At 35.0% G+C, this 20,167-nt stretch overlaps 1 protein-coding gene across 5 annotated transcripts in view; it reads right to left on the reverse strand.

The window, feature by feature from the left end:
- LOC126299190 (homeobox protein extradenticle) overlaps window positions 1–20,167 on the reverse strand; it is a 325,234-nt gene that overhangs the window by 13,840 nt on the left and 291,227 nt on the right. For 2 of the 5 annotated variants that reach the window (XR_007552741.1, XR_007552742.1), the window contains exon 9: window positions 5,144–5,910. The exons of 2 other annotated variants lie outside the window; for them this stretch is intronic. Coding sequence is in view for 1 of the 3 variants with exons in the window: in XM_049990970.1 (XP_049846927.1) it covers window positions 5,899–5,910 (12 nt within the window). In the remaining 2 variants the exon portion in view is untranslated. Of the gene's footprint in view, window positions 1–3,585; window positions 5,911–20,167 lie in introns of those variants that run through there. One more of the 5 variants, XM_049990970.1, reaches the window with a different exon arrangement.

Below are 20,167 nucleotides of genomic sequence, written 5' to 3' on the forward strand. Positions count from 1 at the left end.
AAGGCCTGTGCTATGATAATGCCATGAAAAACAACAAGGGGTGCAAGCCCTCTCCATGAGAAACATGACCACACCATAACACCATTGCCTCCGAATTTTACAGTTGGCACTACACAAGCTGGCAGATGACATTCACCTGGCATTCACCATACCCACACCCCGCCATTGGATCACCACATTGTGTACCGTGATTCGTCACTCCACACAACTTTTTTCCACTGTTCAATCATCGAATGTTTATGGTCCTTACACCAAGTGAGGTGTCGTTTGGCATGTATCAACATGATGTGTGGCTTATGAACAACCGCTTGACCATGAAATCCAAGTTCTCTCACCTCCCACCTAACTGTCATAGTACTTGCAGTGGATCCTGATGCAGTTTGGAATTCCTGTGTGATGGTCAGGGTAGATGTCTGCCTATTATACATTATGACACTCTTCAATTGTCAGCAGTCTCTGTCAGTCAACAGACGACGTTGGCCTGTAAGCTTTTGGTGCTGGACATGTCCCTTCACGTTTCCACTTCACTATCACATTGGAAACAGTGGACCTAGTGATGTTTAGGAGTGCGGTAATGTCACATACAGACGTATGACACAAGTGACACCAAATCACCTGACCATGTTCGAAGTCCATGAGTTCCACGGAGCACCCCATTCTGCTCTCTCATGATGTCTAATGACTACTGACGTAGGTGATATGGAGTACATGGCAGTAAGTGGCAGCAAAATGCACCTAATGTGAAAAACATATGTTATTTGGGGAGGGCACATACTTTTGTTCACATACTGCATGTCTATTTCTAAAGAATGTTTTCTTAATGTTGTTTGAATCTGTATACTATTTTTGCGTTTTCTGAATTTGTAAAAAGGTGTTAGAATACCAAGTCAAATTCATAGTTGATAATGCACATTCCCTTTTTTCCTTACCTTTAATTCATAACCTCCATTTTTCAATTTACTTGTTGATCTTTTAATCTCTCACCTCATTCATTATATTTTCTCCATATATTTTATGAAGACAATAATGGAACCAATTAGGTTACAACATTAGCAAGTTTTGTGTGCAAAAGTCGTCATTGTCCTTAGTAAGATCAAGGTGTTCTTAGTAATTCTATTTCTTCCTTCTCCAATTGTGTTACTCCAGATACGAAGAAGAAATTATGCTTGGAATCATCAGTGTTATCCAACTGCATATATCTACTGGAAATGTAAAATAGGGAGAGTGAAATAACAAGACCAGAAAGAAGTAATGCCACACTTCACAAATGATGCAACTGGGTTTGATGTTTAAGGTGCAGAATGTGTCAAGGAGAAACAATTTTAGCAATAATACATTTGAAATTTAACTTGAGCAATAAAGCAGGAATCACATCCACTGTCAGTAATATCGAAGAACTAGCATAGACTATGTGTGGTAATGCAATACTAACAATCAGTTGGAAACCAAGATAAAAGCTATGCACACACAACTTTAAAATCAATAGCAGAATAATTCAGGGACATCAACTGTCATTCAAATGAGGAAAATAAGGAATTTTCACTTTGCAGAGTAAATATCTGCATGTAGCAAAATATAAATAATTGAGAAACAGTGAAAAGATATACTGAACAGTTTTGATATGTGCCATTATCAGGAATTTTACAGCTTTTAAAACTAGATGAAATTAGCAATAAATAAATACTGTGGCCAACATGATGTGAAGCTGAGACCATGAAAAGAAAGGAAGTTATAAATGCCAACAAGCTCATCAGAGATGGAAGATTAGTTTAATTACATAACAATAAGAAAGGAAATCAGCTATGATCTTTTCATAGACATTATCCTTGGATTAACATGTCTGTGTATGAAGGCCAGCACTGATGGGTAAAGTACTTTTACTTGTTTTGTTCATGTGGTTTTACAAAGTGTGTATGATATTCCATGTTGTATTAAAATTAATGTATGTATCACAATCATGCAAATATAATCCTGATAAGTTGCTCCTTGACATTCACCATCTAATATAGTCATTAGTGAATACTGACTCATAGTTGTATAGACAATTAGCACATTAAAAGGTAAACAAGTCGTAGCAATTCAAAAAATCTTACAAATGCAACAGAAAGGCCCTTTTCATTGTCATCAGATCAGCATACAGATTAAAAATTGAAATGGACAGCAGATCCCAAAAATTACATTAGTGACAAACTCCACTATCAATGTTTCAGTTCAAATCCTTTTCAAGTCTATTGCATTAAAGCTTTCCTCAAAATAAAACACAAATACTTTACTGTAACATTCTATTGTAGATCCTTGGATTGGTAGTGTGTATCTTATCTAAAGCCTCCAAATGAGAAGCAAACCTAAATGAACAAGTCAAATACAATCAGAATCAAAAGCCCTTGGTTCAAACAGCAAGTGGAGGATTTCAAATGTTCTTCACATTTTGTATTACAAAAACACAGAAGTACTGTTTCCTCCACCCTAATACAGCCAGGGAATAATAGAAAGATGACCTAAGTAGGAAAATTTCCTCAAGGAACTCTAACACAAACATTGTATAAGGATTATGGTAATGGTCATAAATACTTACTAAAATCATAAAGACACCATTATCCCAATTAGGAACTTCATTGTACCATATGATCTACCTGATTTAAAGACTGAAGTTTCTTTTGTATAAAGAAAAGATTAATTTATTATTAGGATCTGTTGTTTTGCTGGTAGTGAGACTAACACACATAAGTCACAGGTCTCTCAAGAGTTGTGTTGCATGACTTTGACTAAGTATATCCTGGGAAATATTAATCAAGATGAAAAGTATCAAACTCTAATCAATCCCAGTTATGAAATGGATATTTTACCTGTACATCATCTAAACTGACAAGAAACAAGATGTAAATGCAATCTACTATGGCATATCTTAAACATTTCAAAACTATTCAGTTAATTCTATTACTAGCATATATTTTGCCTCCCATACATTAAACGTATACAATGAACACAACATTCACAATTTTGTTTCATTTACTTGCTTATTTATAATTACTTACAGAGAACAACATAACGAAAGATGCAGATTATTAATGCTGATTACACACAACAAAACTGAAATGTAGCAGCAGTTTCTTTTAAAATGCATGCCATAAATCAATGGCAGAAGAAAAAAAACTGAATATATAAATAGCAACTGATATACACTGAACAACGTCCATGCAAATAAAGCTGAAATAACACCAATAAATTAGTAATAAACTATTCAGTTCATGAAAAAATTAGAAGTCACATTCCTCTTTTACATATTGTCGGATTGCCTCAACTTATTAATTTCTCTCAGGACAAACTCTACATTATAAAAGATTAATCTCTTGCGTGGGAGTGGGGGTGGGGGGATGCTGTGAAGATTCAGGCAGATATGTAATTAACAAATTGAATAACTTCCTTCTTTGGGACCTGAATCAACATACTGTCTAGTCTTGCATGAATCTTGCATAAATTGAGAAAAACTTATTTGTTCTCAGTTGTTAAAAACCTTGAACACAGTTTTTAAAAATTTTCAAAACCATTCTGTCATTGTACAGTAAAACAATTAGCTTCTGGAAATTCATGTAACTCATTTATTTTGCAGTGAAGCCACAAAAAGAGGACACTAAATAGAATGAGGCTGAAACTTTGAATGGTATGTTCTAAACAAAAACAATCAACTTGGTAATATTTACAGCTATTTTATTTGTATATTCTACTAAGAAGAGAATAATTAAGTATTTAATCTAAGATAAACTTACAGAGCCCTCTTTTAGTACTAGATGATAATCTTTATTTCTGTACCTTCATGCCTTGTAGCCATAATTACTACAGCAGGCTTAGCTAAGTTGTCACTATCACACCTCAATGACTTAAAATTTCAGTGTTTTATGTACAACAAAAATGCAAGAATAGCAAACATACAATCAAAATTCATACTGACACACAAAGCTCTGTATAACACTACACTGAAACAGATATAATACATGCATAAACAACTATGACAATGAACCAATGAAGACTCTCTCTCTCTCTCTCTCTCTCTCTCTCTCTCTCTCTCTCTCTCTCTAAAATTCTAACAAAAAGCTAAAACATAACAGCCTGCTATTTGCAAACACACTGAGAAACAACAGAAATAATTTGTAACAACCATCATAAAAATCTAAATGCCAATGTGAGTCAGCATTGTGAAGCAAAACCATTTTCAGTCTATAAATAATATAACGATTTATTTTTCATTTCTGAAAATGTATGACTTTAGTTGGTCATGACCTACAAATGTATTAAGGAAGATAGCTGCCAAACAGACTTTCACACAACTTTTTAAAAACAATAGTCAATAAATTTCCCTATATTGTATTCATCTCTTCAACCAACCATTCATTTTAAATAGTACTGAGCAAAGCTATTTAGCAAATGAGGAATCACAAGAACTGATTTCCAGTGCACAGAAATTTGGAAACTCTATAGAAATTGGTGATTCTTATGATCTGTTTGGTTACATATTTATTAACACCAAACACTGCACGACAGGGAATCTGCAATTAACTGTATGCTGAGTGGTAGACAAACATTATTGGTTTAATTCCACACTGTTCTATTAATAATATTATTGCACATAGCAAGACAGCAAAAGAAGTCAAATTCTTATGTTAGCAGTAACTCAGTTTTATCACAGTAAACATGTCACTGTAAAAAGTATTATCCAAGCTATACTATAAACTGGAAGTACTTTAAGTGCTGCCATTAATTTTTCATGTGGGCTGGTATGGTATGAAATTATTTCCAAAACGAAAATGTAGTAAATGTGTGTAACTCTGAACTACTGTCTAATTTATATATAAAAAGAAGAATGTCCACCAATAACAATGTATGACAACTGGAAGATAAGAGCCGCATCAATGCTGACTCACACAAACAGCAACAATCCTACACTGATGTAGTGATATCAGTATAGGAACACAGTCTACAGAAAGACTCTTCACAGTATGCATTAGTGTGAATGAAGATATGCAACTTAATACACAATTTTTCTGTTCTCCTCAGTATGTTCATCAGCAAAAAACATGACAAAAGCAACAAGCATATGAACAACTATCAGTGAAGAAGACAAACAATGACTCTGAGCTTAACATACTTGTGTGACTACTGAGGACGTATTGTGAGGCACTCTTGATGACCGCTCAGCTTAGCTCTTCCTTGATAGCTATGCCTTCAATCGCACGCCACTCCAAAATTCAAAATTACAGTTCTTTTTTTACTCAAAAACATTTTCACAAAGTTGAAGAAAATGCTATAAAAATAAATTTTCTGCTACATTATTTGATATTTATTATCTTATTCGTATACTGATTTATTGCTGTGTGGTGGATCTCAATAACTTCTCAGTTCTATGCTCCACAAAACTAAGGCGCATAGTAGAACACACGTCCGATCTCAACACCGGCTTCTAAACAGCAAGTTTCTTTTCCAGTAAAATTCTCATGAGTAAAACAATTCATCCCAAATTTCCAGTACTGTACATACTCTTGAGGTCTTTACTCAAGGATATAATTGAATCTTGCCTATGCAGAAACGGTACTTAAATGTTTTATGAGTATGTGCTGTTCTTCTTCTTAACATCCATATCTCACTGAGATTGTATGTGTCACTAATATCTTGTCCTACAATGAATATTCACATGAGCCTCACACACAAAAACAGGGAACGAAGAAAATTAGACTAAGAAATTTTGTTCTTAAAACACTTCACTATATTTTCTTAAGAAAACACTGATCGAGAATTAGCATTAGAACCAACACACGCACGCACACACGCCTACACAAATCCAGCGAAGGCCTGGGTGGTTGTGGCTGTTGTGGTGGGTGTGCTTTCCATCTTGTTCTCGACAGTTCATTGGTGTACCTATACCAAACCAAATGAATTCTCAGTCAAAGTTTTGGATGTATAGTCACAAAAGATTAAATCTTAAAAGAATTTTCATGTCCTTTTCAAACAAGCCACTGACCCTTTGCGCTAACATCTGTTTAGTAAACTCTCTCAAACATCAGTTTGGAAATTTTTTTCATCACTCAAGAATATTTGTTGAGTGTTACCAGTCCCACTGGGATCTTATGTGATCATATCCAGTATGAGAAAATTTTACAATGCTCATGTGAATGGTGTTTTTATACAAATTATTGGAAAATTCTGATTTAGAAATGTGGTCTTACGGTATTAAAATCAAAGAAAGCAGAACAGCACAATACTCCTCATGTCTTAATGTAGTGAATATTATGTGCACTACAGTGAACTAGCATGTGTAACTGGTAAAAGCATGTAGAAAACCAAATACAGATATCAGTATTCAGATGACTGGTAACCGCGAACAAATGAGCGCAAAGGGTAAACTGAAATCAAGAAATCACAATATAGAGCAACACCACCAAACACCATCACCACCCAACATCACAAACAGGCAGTTAATTCACAGGAACAACTAACAGTAACCATGCAACAACTACAGAGTTTGAAGTCCACATAATAACTATAGGTGAAATATTACAATGACCATTAATTAGTAATGCAGAGAATACACATTTATGATGGTATACAGAGATGAATTTACAGTGATGCTTAAATAATTTCTTTGCCACAAAAAGCTAAAGCTCTCACACAAAAAGGTTGGCCCTTAACTGCTGCCACATATCAAACAATATAATTTACCACCAGATTTAAATGTTTATAGAAATAGAGTGCACATGCTTAAAAAGTGGTCAAAGTTCTACTATAAATATCACTCTTGAAATGTTGTGAAATATGTCTGTTGAGGATATGAAATAACAGAGATGGGAGACATCTCTCTATTATTTTTTCAAATGTTGGAAAAGATGAAGTCTAAGCTTACTGTGGCAACTAACTTGAGTAATTTAGCACATTTGCTCCAGACTTTTCACCATACAGTACTAACTCCATTTATCCCAAAGTAAATCCAGCATTTTAGCACTGGTTAATGTCCCTCCTTCAAGTACATTACATTACATTAATACTTGTTCCACAGATCATGAATACAACATTTCGTAATGATGTGGAATGTGTCAGTTTAACATAAGTTTTCTTTACACAATATAAGTTTTTTTTTTTCAGTTGTCATTCAAAAATTCTTTAAATTTATTTTTAAATGTTGGTTGGATATCTGTCAGACTTTTAATGCTATTTGGCAAATAACCAAAGATTTTTGTGGCAACATAATTCACCCCTTTTTGTGCCAAAGTCAGATTTAACCCAGAACGGTGAAGACCATTGTTTCTTCTAGTGTTGTAGCTATGCCCTTCATAATAATTTTTGAAGTGGAATGGGTTATTAATAACAAATTTCATAAGTAAATTTATGTATTGTGAAGCTACTGTGAATATCCTTCAACAAATGTCTGCAAGGTGATCTTGGGTGGGCTCCACCTATTATCCTGATTATACGCTTCTGTGCAATGAATACTTTTTCTCTTAATGATGAATGACCCCAAAACATGATGCCATATGAAAGCAGCAAATGAAAATAGGTATAGTAGGTTATATTACTGATATTTTTATCAGCAAAATTTGCAATAACCCTAATAGCTTAAGTAGCTGAAACTAACCGTTTTAGCAGATCATCAATCTGTTCCTTCCAATTGAATTTCTCATCAATACACACACCCCAGATATTTTGAATATTCTGCCTTAGCAACAAACTTCTGTTCAAAGTCTATATTTATCAATGGTGTTATGCCATTTACTGTACAGAATTGTATGTACTGTGTTTTCTCGAAATTTAGTGAGAATCCATTTGCAGATAACTACTTAACAATTTTCTGAAAGACATTTTTGACAATTTCCTCGGCTTCTTCTTGTTTGTTGGCTGTGATTACTATACTTGTATCATCAACAAAAAAACTAGCTTTGCATCTTCATGAATATAGATTGGCAAGTCATCATTAATATATATTAAGAACAATAAGGGACCCAAGATTGAACTCTGTGGCATACCATTCTTGATATCTTCCCAGTTGCATGACTCCAGTGTTTTTTGCAGACTATCTGTGCTGTTAATTTCCACATTTTGCATTCTTCCAGTTAAACATGAATAAAACCATTTGTGCACTGTCCCATTCATACCACGTATACCTAAGTGTATCTAGAAGAATTTCACGATTCACACACTCAAAAGCCTTTGAAAGTTCACAAAAAATCCTAGTGGGTGATGTTCATTTATTCAGAGCATTTAATATTTGATCAGTGAAAGCATATAGAGCATTTTCTGCTGAAAAGCCTTTCTGAAAACCAAACTGGCATTTTGTTAGTACTTCATTTTTACAAATATGTGAAGCTAATCTTTAATACATTACTTTTTCAATAATTTTTGATAAAGCTGTTGGAAGTGAGATTGGGTGGTAGTTGTTAGCATCACTCCTATCCCCCTTTGTAGGCAGTGTTTTAATAATAGCATTTTTCAGACTATCTGGAAAAAAATGCTCTCTTTCAGGAAGCTATTACATATGTGGCTGGGAATCCTACTTATCTGATGCGAACAAGCTTTTAGTACTCCTTTGGGAATGCCATCAGTTTCATGCAAGCTTTTACTTTTGAGTGAATTTATTATTTTCCTCATTTCAGTAGGAGAGGTTGGCTGATTTTCAGTTTTATCATATTGCGTAGGTATTGCCTCATGCATATATTGCCTTGAATTTTTTAATGAACAGCTGGATCATATTTCTTCTAAAACACTTAAAAATGATTATTAATAATGTTTTCTACTTCTGACTTTTTGTTAACAAACTTTTGATTGAGTTTTGTGGAAATACAGTCTTCTTGTGCTTTCAGTTTGCCTATTTTCCCTTTTAACAACATTCCAAATTGTTTTAATTTTATAATCAGAGGTGCTAATCTCAGATATAATGCACATACTTCTGGACTTTCGCCAGTCTAACTGTTACAAGCTTTCCCTAAAATTTGCAGTTGTTAAATTATTGACTGAAAGCACTATTTTGGAGGACTATTTTGCATTACTGTGTGGAGCTATATCATATGCCTTAACTAGCTGTGCATCTTGTTCAGACAGACCATTCTTAACAGGAAAAGTTTTTATTTGATTGAATTTTTCTTGTCCATAGAAACATTATCTATCACTGTGCTGCTTTCCTGTACCACCAGAGTAGGGAAATCAATAACTGATTTCAAATTGAAAGAACCAAGTAATACTTTAAAAGCAAGCTTTCTATCACACTCCGTCCAAAAATCTCCATTGAAACAATAACTTGCGTCCCTCGGCCTGACATACAGCACAACAAAGAACACAAGTTTTTTTTAAAATAGCCTGAAATTTCCCAATGAAGACCTATACACAGCTATGATTCTAAAACTACCTTCATTTAGTTTAAGCTCTCACGCACATGCCTCTATCTGTTGCTCTACAAAAAAATTTTTAGTTTCTAAATTTTTCACACTATGATACATTTTTAACACATATGGCAACAACTCCTCTCTGCACAGTGTATCTACTTACATGTACTGAAAGCTTATGTCCACCTACATTTGCCTTTTCCATATCATTAGCAAATAATGCAACAGCCAATGGAAAGGTTAAAACACACACACACACACACACACACACACACACACACACACACACAAAGTTTGACTGGAAATAGGACAAAATGTCTGAGATTTACATTAAATAAATTTATTTCTGCTTATCTATGAAAATAACAGACAATATAATTAAACCAAAAGTTGCTTAATGTGAATGCTGTATCTAAATATCAAGATTTAGTAACCTATTATGGCGATAAAATGACAAGTTGTTTATGTTAATTTTTTGTATTATAAAATTATCATTTGGCCTGTAACACATCCTTACCACACTTCCTTGAACAAATGAACTATCTGCCAATATCTCTATCTCTATAGCTCCCAGAATGTCTATCCTCTAACCTGCCCCACACACAGTTACAGGTACCACCTCAAAACTTTTTCTCAGTGTCCATCTGTCTCATTCCTCCATCTTCTCACTCCACAGAACTTCTATTTCCCTGTCTCACACCCTATCCAAGATCACCACTCACCCCAGTATGCTCAATACAGCAGCAGTCTGTGTGTGTGTGTGTGTGTGTGTGTGTGTGTGTGTGTGTGTGTGTTACCTCCTCATTTCAGAAGTAGCGGTCTGTTCTCTTACACGTATTTTATTCTATACTGGATTTTCAATTGCAGCAAATTTTTAATGGTGTGTTTAATGGTGTTCATAAATTTTGAATGTGGGCATGGTAGTCTAGTGGATAGATTATTAGTCTTTATTTCCTATTCTTTATACTGCTCTACTATTTATCTGGAGGTCCCAGCTTCTATCACAAGTAGGAGCACAGAATTTTTCTGGTTCTAGTCCCTCTGCATTGGCCCAGGTCCACTCTGCCTGCTACTACATTGAATACTGGGAATCTCTCCCAGGGGTAAAAGGCAGCCGGGATGATGGGCTCACCATCCTCCCCCTCCCAGCAGGTATTTTTCACAGTGTGATTTACTTAAAATGATTTTCCTTTGTTAAGGTCAATGATCAATTGAATGACTCTTGCTATCATGGTAGATGTTAGACAGAACTCATCTACTCTTTTATTTAGTAAATGCTGCAGTGATCAAATGCAGACAGTAACCCTTTGTACCAGACCAGGACTATCTGATTCAGGTTCCTGCTTTTTTGCAAACAGCGTGCACTCTGCAGATCACCACTGACTTCTCTCTACTCCCCCTCAACTACAGAATGTATATGACAAAATGATTTGGATCTATCATCTTTAATATAAATCATATAGCAAGAAACATTTGTTTATTGACAACATCAGGGTATTCCTAAGATATTATTCATTATGTTTGTACACTGTATCTGCTGTATTTGAGAATTTTTAACTGTGTACTATGTGGATGAACAGAAAAGGCAAGACATTATGCTGGTATGTGGCACCAGCACAGCATGCAGTACGTAACTGTATACAAAGATGGCATGACAATTCAGAAAAAGGGTTACACTTAAATCGTTCTACAACAAGAAGTTTTTATTGGCCAAGACATACTATGCACTGCAGATACAACACATAACTGTAAGGTAATAGCCCAGACATAGTAATCAATTGTGCAACTTTCTGTTTATTTTCCAATTTCTTGATCATGAAGACATTGGATGACAGAAGTTCATACCAAATCATCTTTTGTCAAATGCTATCCACACAAGTAATTTTACAACTTGTTCAACAGGTCAATGTTCACAGGACAAAAGATGTGATTTATATAACAGGTGTACCCACTGAACTCGACAACAGCTTTGTAGCAAAGCGGAAGTAAGTGCTGAGCATACCACAGGAGAATGGCAACTATGATGCCCATCAGAGTGGTGGTGATATGTTGTGTAATTGCTTTACTTTGCTTTGCTTTAAGGTTGACACTTTGGCAAAAGAAAAGGAAATACGAAACACTTTCTTTGTTTTACATCTTAATTAAACTTTCACACTATTCAGTGTACAAGATGGAACATTTGTCAGTGCATGCCCGAAGAACTGTATCCTGCTTTCCATTTTTGCTTTATTTTATGCAACAAATTTCTATGCTGATATGTAAAAAATTAACATAAATGTGTTAATGAATGTCTCTGAATTTGTCATGCTGAAAATGTTTTCAACTATTTAATTTATGTGAGTATATGATGCAGATTAAATATTAAGAAACTAAACAATTTTGTCTGCTTCAAACTAAAAATCTTTTAGAGATCTCCAAAAAAGCATTAATCAAACAAAGTATTTATTATCAGCTGGGATAGGCTATACAAAGGGAACATCAATATCAATTACTCAGCTCTCTCTGATGAAATCCAGCTGTATTACAGGTCTCTCAACTAGCAGCTGCACAAGTTAACAGCAAGAGAGATAGGACAGGATATACTGTTTGAGAAGAAATTTCTTAGTCAGCATCAAAGAACAATAAGAGGACCAATGACAAATAAAACTGAAATTTAGCTATACTAGTGAAATCACTGTTTCTAACAGGGACAGTAAAGGTGATAACCATGAGAGAGGTAGGATAAAGAAACTTCTACTCCACCTAATGAATGACATGTACAACAGTAAAATGACATCAATTAAAACTAAGAGGTAATGTTACTCCAGTAACATTCACAAAAACTGCCGTATCCATAAGGATACATGAGACTGAAATAAACTGTATATTGCAGGTGGACAGTACACAAAGGTTAAGATTACAGAACTGTACATGATCTGATACTTTAATAATTCAGCCCCCCCCCCCCCCCCCCACATGATGTTATGTCTGTTGGATCCATTTGGAACATTCATTCTTGATATTGTAATTTTTACAAATGTTAGAGAAGACAATGTGTCATCTTGGATGCCTTGTATTAATGACTGAAAGAACTTTTATATATATATATATATATATATATATATATATATATATATATATATATATATATATATATATGTGTGTGTGTGTGTGTGTGTGTGTGTGTGTGTGTGTGTGTAGTCAGGCTGGGAGGGAGAGGGGTAGGGGAAGGTGTTCAGGTTGTTATTTTAGTTGTATCTCATAACTAAGCAATGCCAGGTTCACTAGAAGTTCTTCAACCACTTCCATAAGCTCAATCGGAAAAGCAACCACAACAAAAGTTAATTTCTAAACACCAAGGATGCCTTGAATGAAATTCACCTCACAAAATAAGATAAGTGACAAAACCAGATGCAGGATATACAGCTATTTAGACCATTGACCTCTTATGCTTCACTCTCTTCCTTCTGCATCATAACCAGATGAACTGTTAAACACAGCACTAACAACAAAATAAACTAAACATGCACCTTAGCAGGCCTACTGTCAACGTCTTACAGCTCTGATATTATGTAAGTTGTCTACATAATTCTGATTATATATTTTCAGACATCACTCTTATCCACTTCTGAGTGTCATTCTTGAATACATTATTTCATAATGTTCACACTGTCACAGCTTGAGGGAGGAGATTATGCAACAACTAAAGTAATTGTAACTGAGTACAACATGTATCTGTTTTGTCTTATTGGGTCTATTTCAATCACACTGTACCTCTTTCAGCCAATTTTTTTCTGAATGTTACTTTATGATTACTTAGGTTTTGATTTGTTTTGTTTTTATTGATAAAAATCCGTTTTTCTAGGTCTATTTGATTCCATTATAAGAGTCAATTTTTTTTTGCCATTCACAAATTCTATTGTTAGATCGCCATCTTTTGTACTATAGTAGTATCCCCGTCTAGGCAAAAAGAAGGGGGCTTTCTCTATTCAGTGACAGAACAATAGAAAATGTAGAGTCTCTCTCACTTAAAATTCATCATGCATGTTAGAAATAATGTTTGTCAACTGCACTCCACCCACCTACCACACTCCACCTCCATCCGCACACGCACCCCCTTCCCATCCCGAACCTCTGTGACAGACATTGCAATTCTGCTATTCAATGAGTGTTATCCTTCACTCTTAAACTATTTACATTCTGCTAGAACTTTCCTTGGTGAAAGTAAGTACAGTCAGTTTCAGTAAAAATGTTTTCCTGGCATTTAAAACAATAATGAAACATTTCACTATGAATGCACATATGAATGCAACAGATCAGTCATATAACCTTCCAAATTTTAATGTGCACCCACAGCTACTGGTATAGCAAACAGAACACTGAAACGTACTTCTTTACCAATGAATAACTGTAGATTTCCTTGCATCAGCATTATGTGCTGCACAAACTTTTCCCAAAGTTTTCCTTTTCTCCCAACTACTGCCACTGTGCACAGTCATGATTTATGCCATATATTAAAGTAAGGGGCTACAGTTAACATATGTATTTCATACTTTCTTTAATTCTTAGACCAATTTTAGATTGTCACTTACCTCTTAACTCCAAGTATAAATATCAATACAATTTTATGTTGCTTTGAATTTCTTGTTAAAATAAACTGAAATAAATCTAATAACTTTGCCTATATATATCCACATACAATTTCAAGGTAGCCTACTTCTGTCAATTTAGACCATAAACAAATTTATTACTGCAAGAGATCCTATTTTATTGACCTACTACCACAGTTCCATCACACACATTTCCAAAAATCACAGTTATCTTCAAAAAAAAAAAAAAAAGGACTCAAGTATTCACAACCTGATCCCCAGGAAGAATATAATCTAGACAATCAGACAACACCATTATTGCAGACAATTATTCAATGTTCTTTCTGTGCATACTTGTATGCAACATACTAGGGTCATTTGATAAATATGCACCACAATTTGATCACAGAATGCATTTATTCTTAAGAGTTAGTATTTGGTGACCATATCAATCAACATTTCTATTTTTCTACATAGTCTCCATGACACTGTATGGCCGTAAACAATCGTCGTCTAAGAGCATGTATTCCCTATTTGTAAAAGCTCTTTTTCAGTGCTCAATCAAATTTTCAGTGCATGAATTATATTGTCATCACCTCCAAAGTGTCTCCCACATACAGAATTCTTCAGTGGCCCAAACAGATGGAAGTAAGAGGGAACCAGATCTGGGCTATATGTTGGATAAGGTTCTCACATTCTGTCTGGTTTAGTGATTTGTTACTGGGTTCTGAGACTTGTATTTGGGCATGCATTGTCAGTTCGGAGCGAGATCTCTTTTTGAGTCCTGTCAGATGAAACAAATCAGAAATGGTGCTTCAGTTGGTTCAGAGTCTTCACACATGCCTCTGAAGCCTCTGAATTAATGGGTGACCCTTCTGGCAAGCCATGGAGGCTCAATACTTTTTAACTCTTGGTTCCCCATTGGATAAGCAGTAATAACATCGTTTCTGCAAGTCAATTACCATAATTATGGACTGTGAGTGGACACAGTCCGTAGATTTCAGCACCTTGCACAAGTGGCCTTCGATGACACAGTTTTATCTGTCACATTATAATGGAAAAGTCCTTTTAGGTATCCCATAGTTACACTTGCTTAGAGAGGAAATCTGTGTGAGAAAACCTTGTCCACAAAAGCAACGTACTGTTTGTACTATTATCCTAAGATCTTCAAGTCACAGCACCCATTTTTAAAACGTGCTGAACATTGATTGTGTGTGGACCCTTGATATATTCAACAATTCAGCCATTGTTAGTGAAAAAACAACTCTCCTCTGGTAAAATGTTCAGCATTTTCTCAATGCTTCATTTGGATACCAATCATTTTTTACCAAAATAACAGACCAAGAGATTTGTAAGTGAAGTCTGTGTTTGTAGGCACTACTTACTTGTTCAATAAAATAGACAAATTGCCTACACTGTGTCAAAAGCAACAAAACAATGAACATTTTGTACTTTACAGTAATTATTAGCTTCTTTCCTTAAACTCAAGCAGAACCAATACTCAAATCATCATGGAGCTCTTTTTCCAGTAATACTGCAGTTTTCAGGCAGATACGTTTTCAATTCACCCTGTTCTTTATAAGCCTTTATGTGAACTAGTCTGCTTCAATGCCTCCGAGGCCATTTGAATAACAGTTGTAGAAATGACCCTATTATTATGTGATCATCTTATTTTATCTTCACCTAATTTGGTTCTAGCTATAGGCAAGAAATATATGTGCTATTAGAAGACAGTCTACTTAGCATATGAACTGAATGTCTACAGATTTTCTAAGTTTATGTCTTTAGGACAGACCTAAGATGAAATGTAACTGGCTAAATTACGAGCTTCCACAGCTAAGGTTATTAATACATGTTGCTGTAATTACAATCAACCCAGAGGTACCTGGTTTAAAATCCAGTTGATGACGGTTAAATTTGCTACTGTGGTAGTTAACATTGAAAGGGTGAAATATTCATTAACTTGAAGGTCGGATTGAATAATGCAGTGCTTTATTAGGCATAGGGCCATTGAAGGTGGTATGTGTTTACCTTTCCTTGACATTTGAAGTTACTTAACAAGCCAGTTCTACAGGGACTTACAGTTTAACACAGACTCTGAACCATCATGCAACTCTGAACTTTTTGTAAGTTAGAGCCACAAATATATACATGTATATTTTGTATTTTACTGCTCATTTGTGTTTGATTGGGCATTTTGGTTGATGTTGTCAGTTATGGTGAACCTATACATGGTGGTGTTCCATAATTGTGCCGATATACAATTTGTAGGTGTACAACAATTTGATACTCATGGTATGCACCTGGCAATGAAGTTATCAGATATTCAAAATTGATCATAATAAGCAATCATATCTAGTATAGCTGTTTATAATTAATTTCAAAAAGACAAGAATAATTCATTACTCTACACAACAATTTGGATTTCTAATCTGTCTCTTAACTACTGAATTAGGTTTCTAATGTAATTGCTACAACATATGTGATTTGTCTCCTTTAACAAAAATATTGTTATATTCAAATTTTAAGTCGTGATTTTAGAAAATAAAAATAACACTTAGAGAAATAAATTTTCAGAGCATAACGTTTATCAAAAAGGAGTCTATGTCATAACTAACAATTAGGCTTTTTATGTGTCTGCTATGAAAGAAGATGACACACAGATTTTACAAGAGTGGACACAGTTTAAACCACAGCATGACTACTTTGGTTTAAAATCCATTTTTTTTCAAATCACAATAAATGTCATTTATTTCTTGATACATTTTAGTGTGAGCTAATTTTGAGACAGTAAAAATCTCAATGACTATTGAAATTACATCCAAAGAAAGGAAATTCATTTTATGTGCTCAGTACTGGCTGGGCAAGTTGTTTCTTCACTAAGGGTGTGCAGTAAGGATAGAAAATAGCCTTAATAAACAATGTACAGTCTCCTCCATAAGGATGGAACAGTCTTAATAGACAACAGGGATTAGCATGCAATTATTGTTCAAAGTGAATCAGTTTCTTCAATCTAATCTTCTTCCTTTTTAATACTGTGTGGTCTGTCTTCAGTTAGAATATTTGTGTGATGTTCCCTCAATCTCATTACAGGAATTAAATTGCTAAGTGACCAACTGTTTTTTTTTTTTTATTTTTATTTGTGGCTTCTTCACATCCATAAATATCTTCCATACCTCTCCATTTTAATGAATTTCTGTTCCTGTCTCTTGTTCTTTTGTGATTTAATTCTGTTCCAGAACTTCTGATTTCTTACACACAGAACTGGAAAACAATATACTGCTTGATATTCTGTTTCACTACATAAGCTTATTTCAGGTTTATCTCCTTCATCAACACATATCCTGATGCCGTAGATGGACATATGTCAACTTTAAGTAAACCATTATTGCTACCTGTAGTTGTAGGTTGACAGCTGTCAAATAATATTACAACCAACAACTATAGACAGCAATAGTGGTTTATTCAAAGTTGACATGTCCATCTACAATGTTAGGACACATCCTTATGAAGGAAATAAAACTGAAATAAGCTTCTATACTAAAATAGAGTATCAAGCAGCATACAGTTTTCCAGTTCTCTGCATAATGTCCTACTGTGACATAATATAGGCTGCACGTCAAGCAATAATGAAACTCCTGATTTCTTCTTTTCTGACCTAGTCTGTCCTGAGAACATTTTGTTGATAATCATTTTTATTAGCAATCCTCTTTTCCACATCATCTTAAAGTCATCAGGGAAACATTCATCTTCATTTATACTCTTAACATTGCATCTCCATTACTCTTAGAGCAATATTCCTAACCACTGATTTAAGAATATCATATTCTCTTATCAAAGCCACCTTCAAAGACAGGAAGGAGGGTTTGCACATTTTGATGAAGCTAAGAGCTGTGTTGGCAATAACATAGTGGCCAGGTGGCCCACCACAGCTCAACAGGCCTGGTGAGAAAGAGAAAGAGAGACTAGCTTGGTCCAATTAAGTTAAGAACTGAAACAATCATTATTATATGTGAAAAATGTTGATTCTAGAAGAAAACTATTCTAAGGAAAAAAGAAGATTTGCATGTAATGTCCTCAGTTATGATTATGAATCATTGTGAACAGAATGCAAGCTCTAATAGGACAATCATTTATGTATTCTTTTCAAAAGAAGCATAGCAAACACTTTAAGAAATTTGTGTAAATCACAGAAAGCCTGTATCATGATAGCCATGAAGATATCTGGAAATTTGGATACTACTAACTCCATTCAATGCACTGACCATTCCTAACTTCATCTACAAAGAAATTCATGATCTATCTTTGACAGAAATTAGTTGTGTCTCCCTGTTTCACAAATTTGTAATGAAGACAGCAATCGGCAGCATAGTGAGCATTCACAAAATTTGTTTGTTGAAAGGAACCTCAACACTACATTTAACATACCACAATGACAAAGAAACCCAACTGTGTTACAAGTCAAATTCTCTGCCTTCCCTCAATGCCTGTATTAAGGAGAGTTAGAACAAGGGGGTGGGGGTGGGGGGTGGGGCGGTGGGGAGTGGGAGAGGGGGCGGTGGAGGGGGGTGGGAGAAAAAAATTGACATTTTTGGATATCTGTCAAGATCAAATAAAGTCGGAAACTTTTTATATAGAACGTTGTGCATTGCAATATTACAAACACGAAATTATTTTCTTTTTATTGGTAGCATTGTTGAAAACAATATAGTAGAACATAATAATATAAAACCTAGTTGTAAGTATAATGTTCTAAGAATGCTGATGCTACAGTGACCAGTGTGGATACCGGAAAGGTAATGAACTTTCAGATTCTGACAAAACATTTTATCAATGTAAATCAGTGTACCAAAAAGACCACAATCCATGATAAAAACTTGGCAGAACAAGTGGTAGAATGGAGACCTCTGCACTGTTGAAATTTTTAGTTGACCCATGAATGAAATGGGTGTTTGTTACTCTAAGCTCTTAGGCAGATTCAAAAGCATACAACAGTGTTGCAGCAGCAGCAGCAGCTGCTGCTGCTGCTGCTGCTGCTGCTGCTGCTGCTCAGCCTTACATAGGTAAGATTGTCATAAAACTTGAGTGTGTGGATCACATCCAGAAGAACACCAGGTTGAAGAATTTGAAACTAAATCTGTGAAACAAAAAAGCTTCTCATTGTGAAACCGTAAGTGGTAGGCTGGCAGACAAAATTATTGGTGAATTACATCAATACAGTGGGATGGATATTGGGAGTGACACTGATAATTTGTTCAGAATGAGGCAGGCTGTATGGACCAGTTTCTTCCATGTAGTGACAACAGGCAAGGGACCAATATTCAACTCTACCCTCCCAGACTAGATTCGTAGTTCATGTATCCCAGCACCCAATACTCCAACTCTTCATACAAGCAGTCATGGGAGTCAAAGTCCATTTACAGAGACCTGGCACACCCTGACTAGTTGAAGAAGTGTCTGCACCAGCAGAATCAGACCCCAAATGAGTCTCAACAATCTCCTTTTAATAATGGCAACATGGGTAGGCTGAAAGAGCTTTGGCATATGAGAATTATTCCTGGAGTAAACTGCATCAGAGACCTTCAATGAATGGCCAAGGTTCCTATCAATAAAGCACAGTTTGCAGCAGAATGTGTCACTAAGGAGTCTTCAAGAAGGTGATACACAGTATGGTGCAGGGTGCTTCTGAGTGAGCAAAAATAAAAAATAACACATAAATTAAATAAATTTTTCAGATCTTGGACGCTGATTTTGAAAAATTTACATTCATTTTCATTTGCATTATTCTCTAAATCCCAGGAGCCACTTGGATTAGAATATTAAAATTTGCAGGGAGTTGCATCTATTGAACTAAAATAAAAGCTCATAAATTTTGACAACACAGTCTGCGGAGAGCAGCAACCTGATGTTATATTTACATTAAAATGAATGGTCAAGATTGCTTTAATATTTCTTAATTGACTGGTTTCGGCTTATATACAAGCCATCTTCAGAGTTTCTTGGCCTCCTATAGCTTGTAATGACAGACCCTTGGATTTCTCGAGAAATCTGAGAGGCTGTCAGCACCTGCCATGGGGGGCCAAGAAATTCTGAAGATGGCTCGTATATGAGCCAAAACCAGTCAAATTATTAATGTGATCTTGACTGTTCATTTTAACATAAGTAAAGTAAAAGCATGATGTTAAGTATAATGACAATTATAATTATACACAATGTATAAAAAATTATGCAAAATTA

The sequence above is a fragment of the Schistocerca gregaria genome, chromosome X (genome assembly GCF_023897955.1).
Source record: "Schistocerca gregaria isolate iqSchGreg1 chromosome X, iqSchGreg1.2, whole genome shotgun sequence".
NCBI classification, from domain to species: Eukaryota; Metazoa; Arthropoda; class Insecta; order Orthoptera; family Acrididae; genus Schistocerca; species Schistocerca gregaria.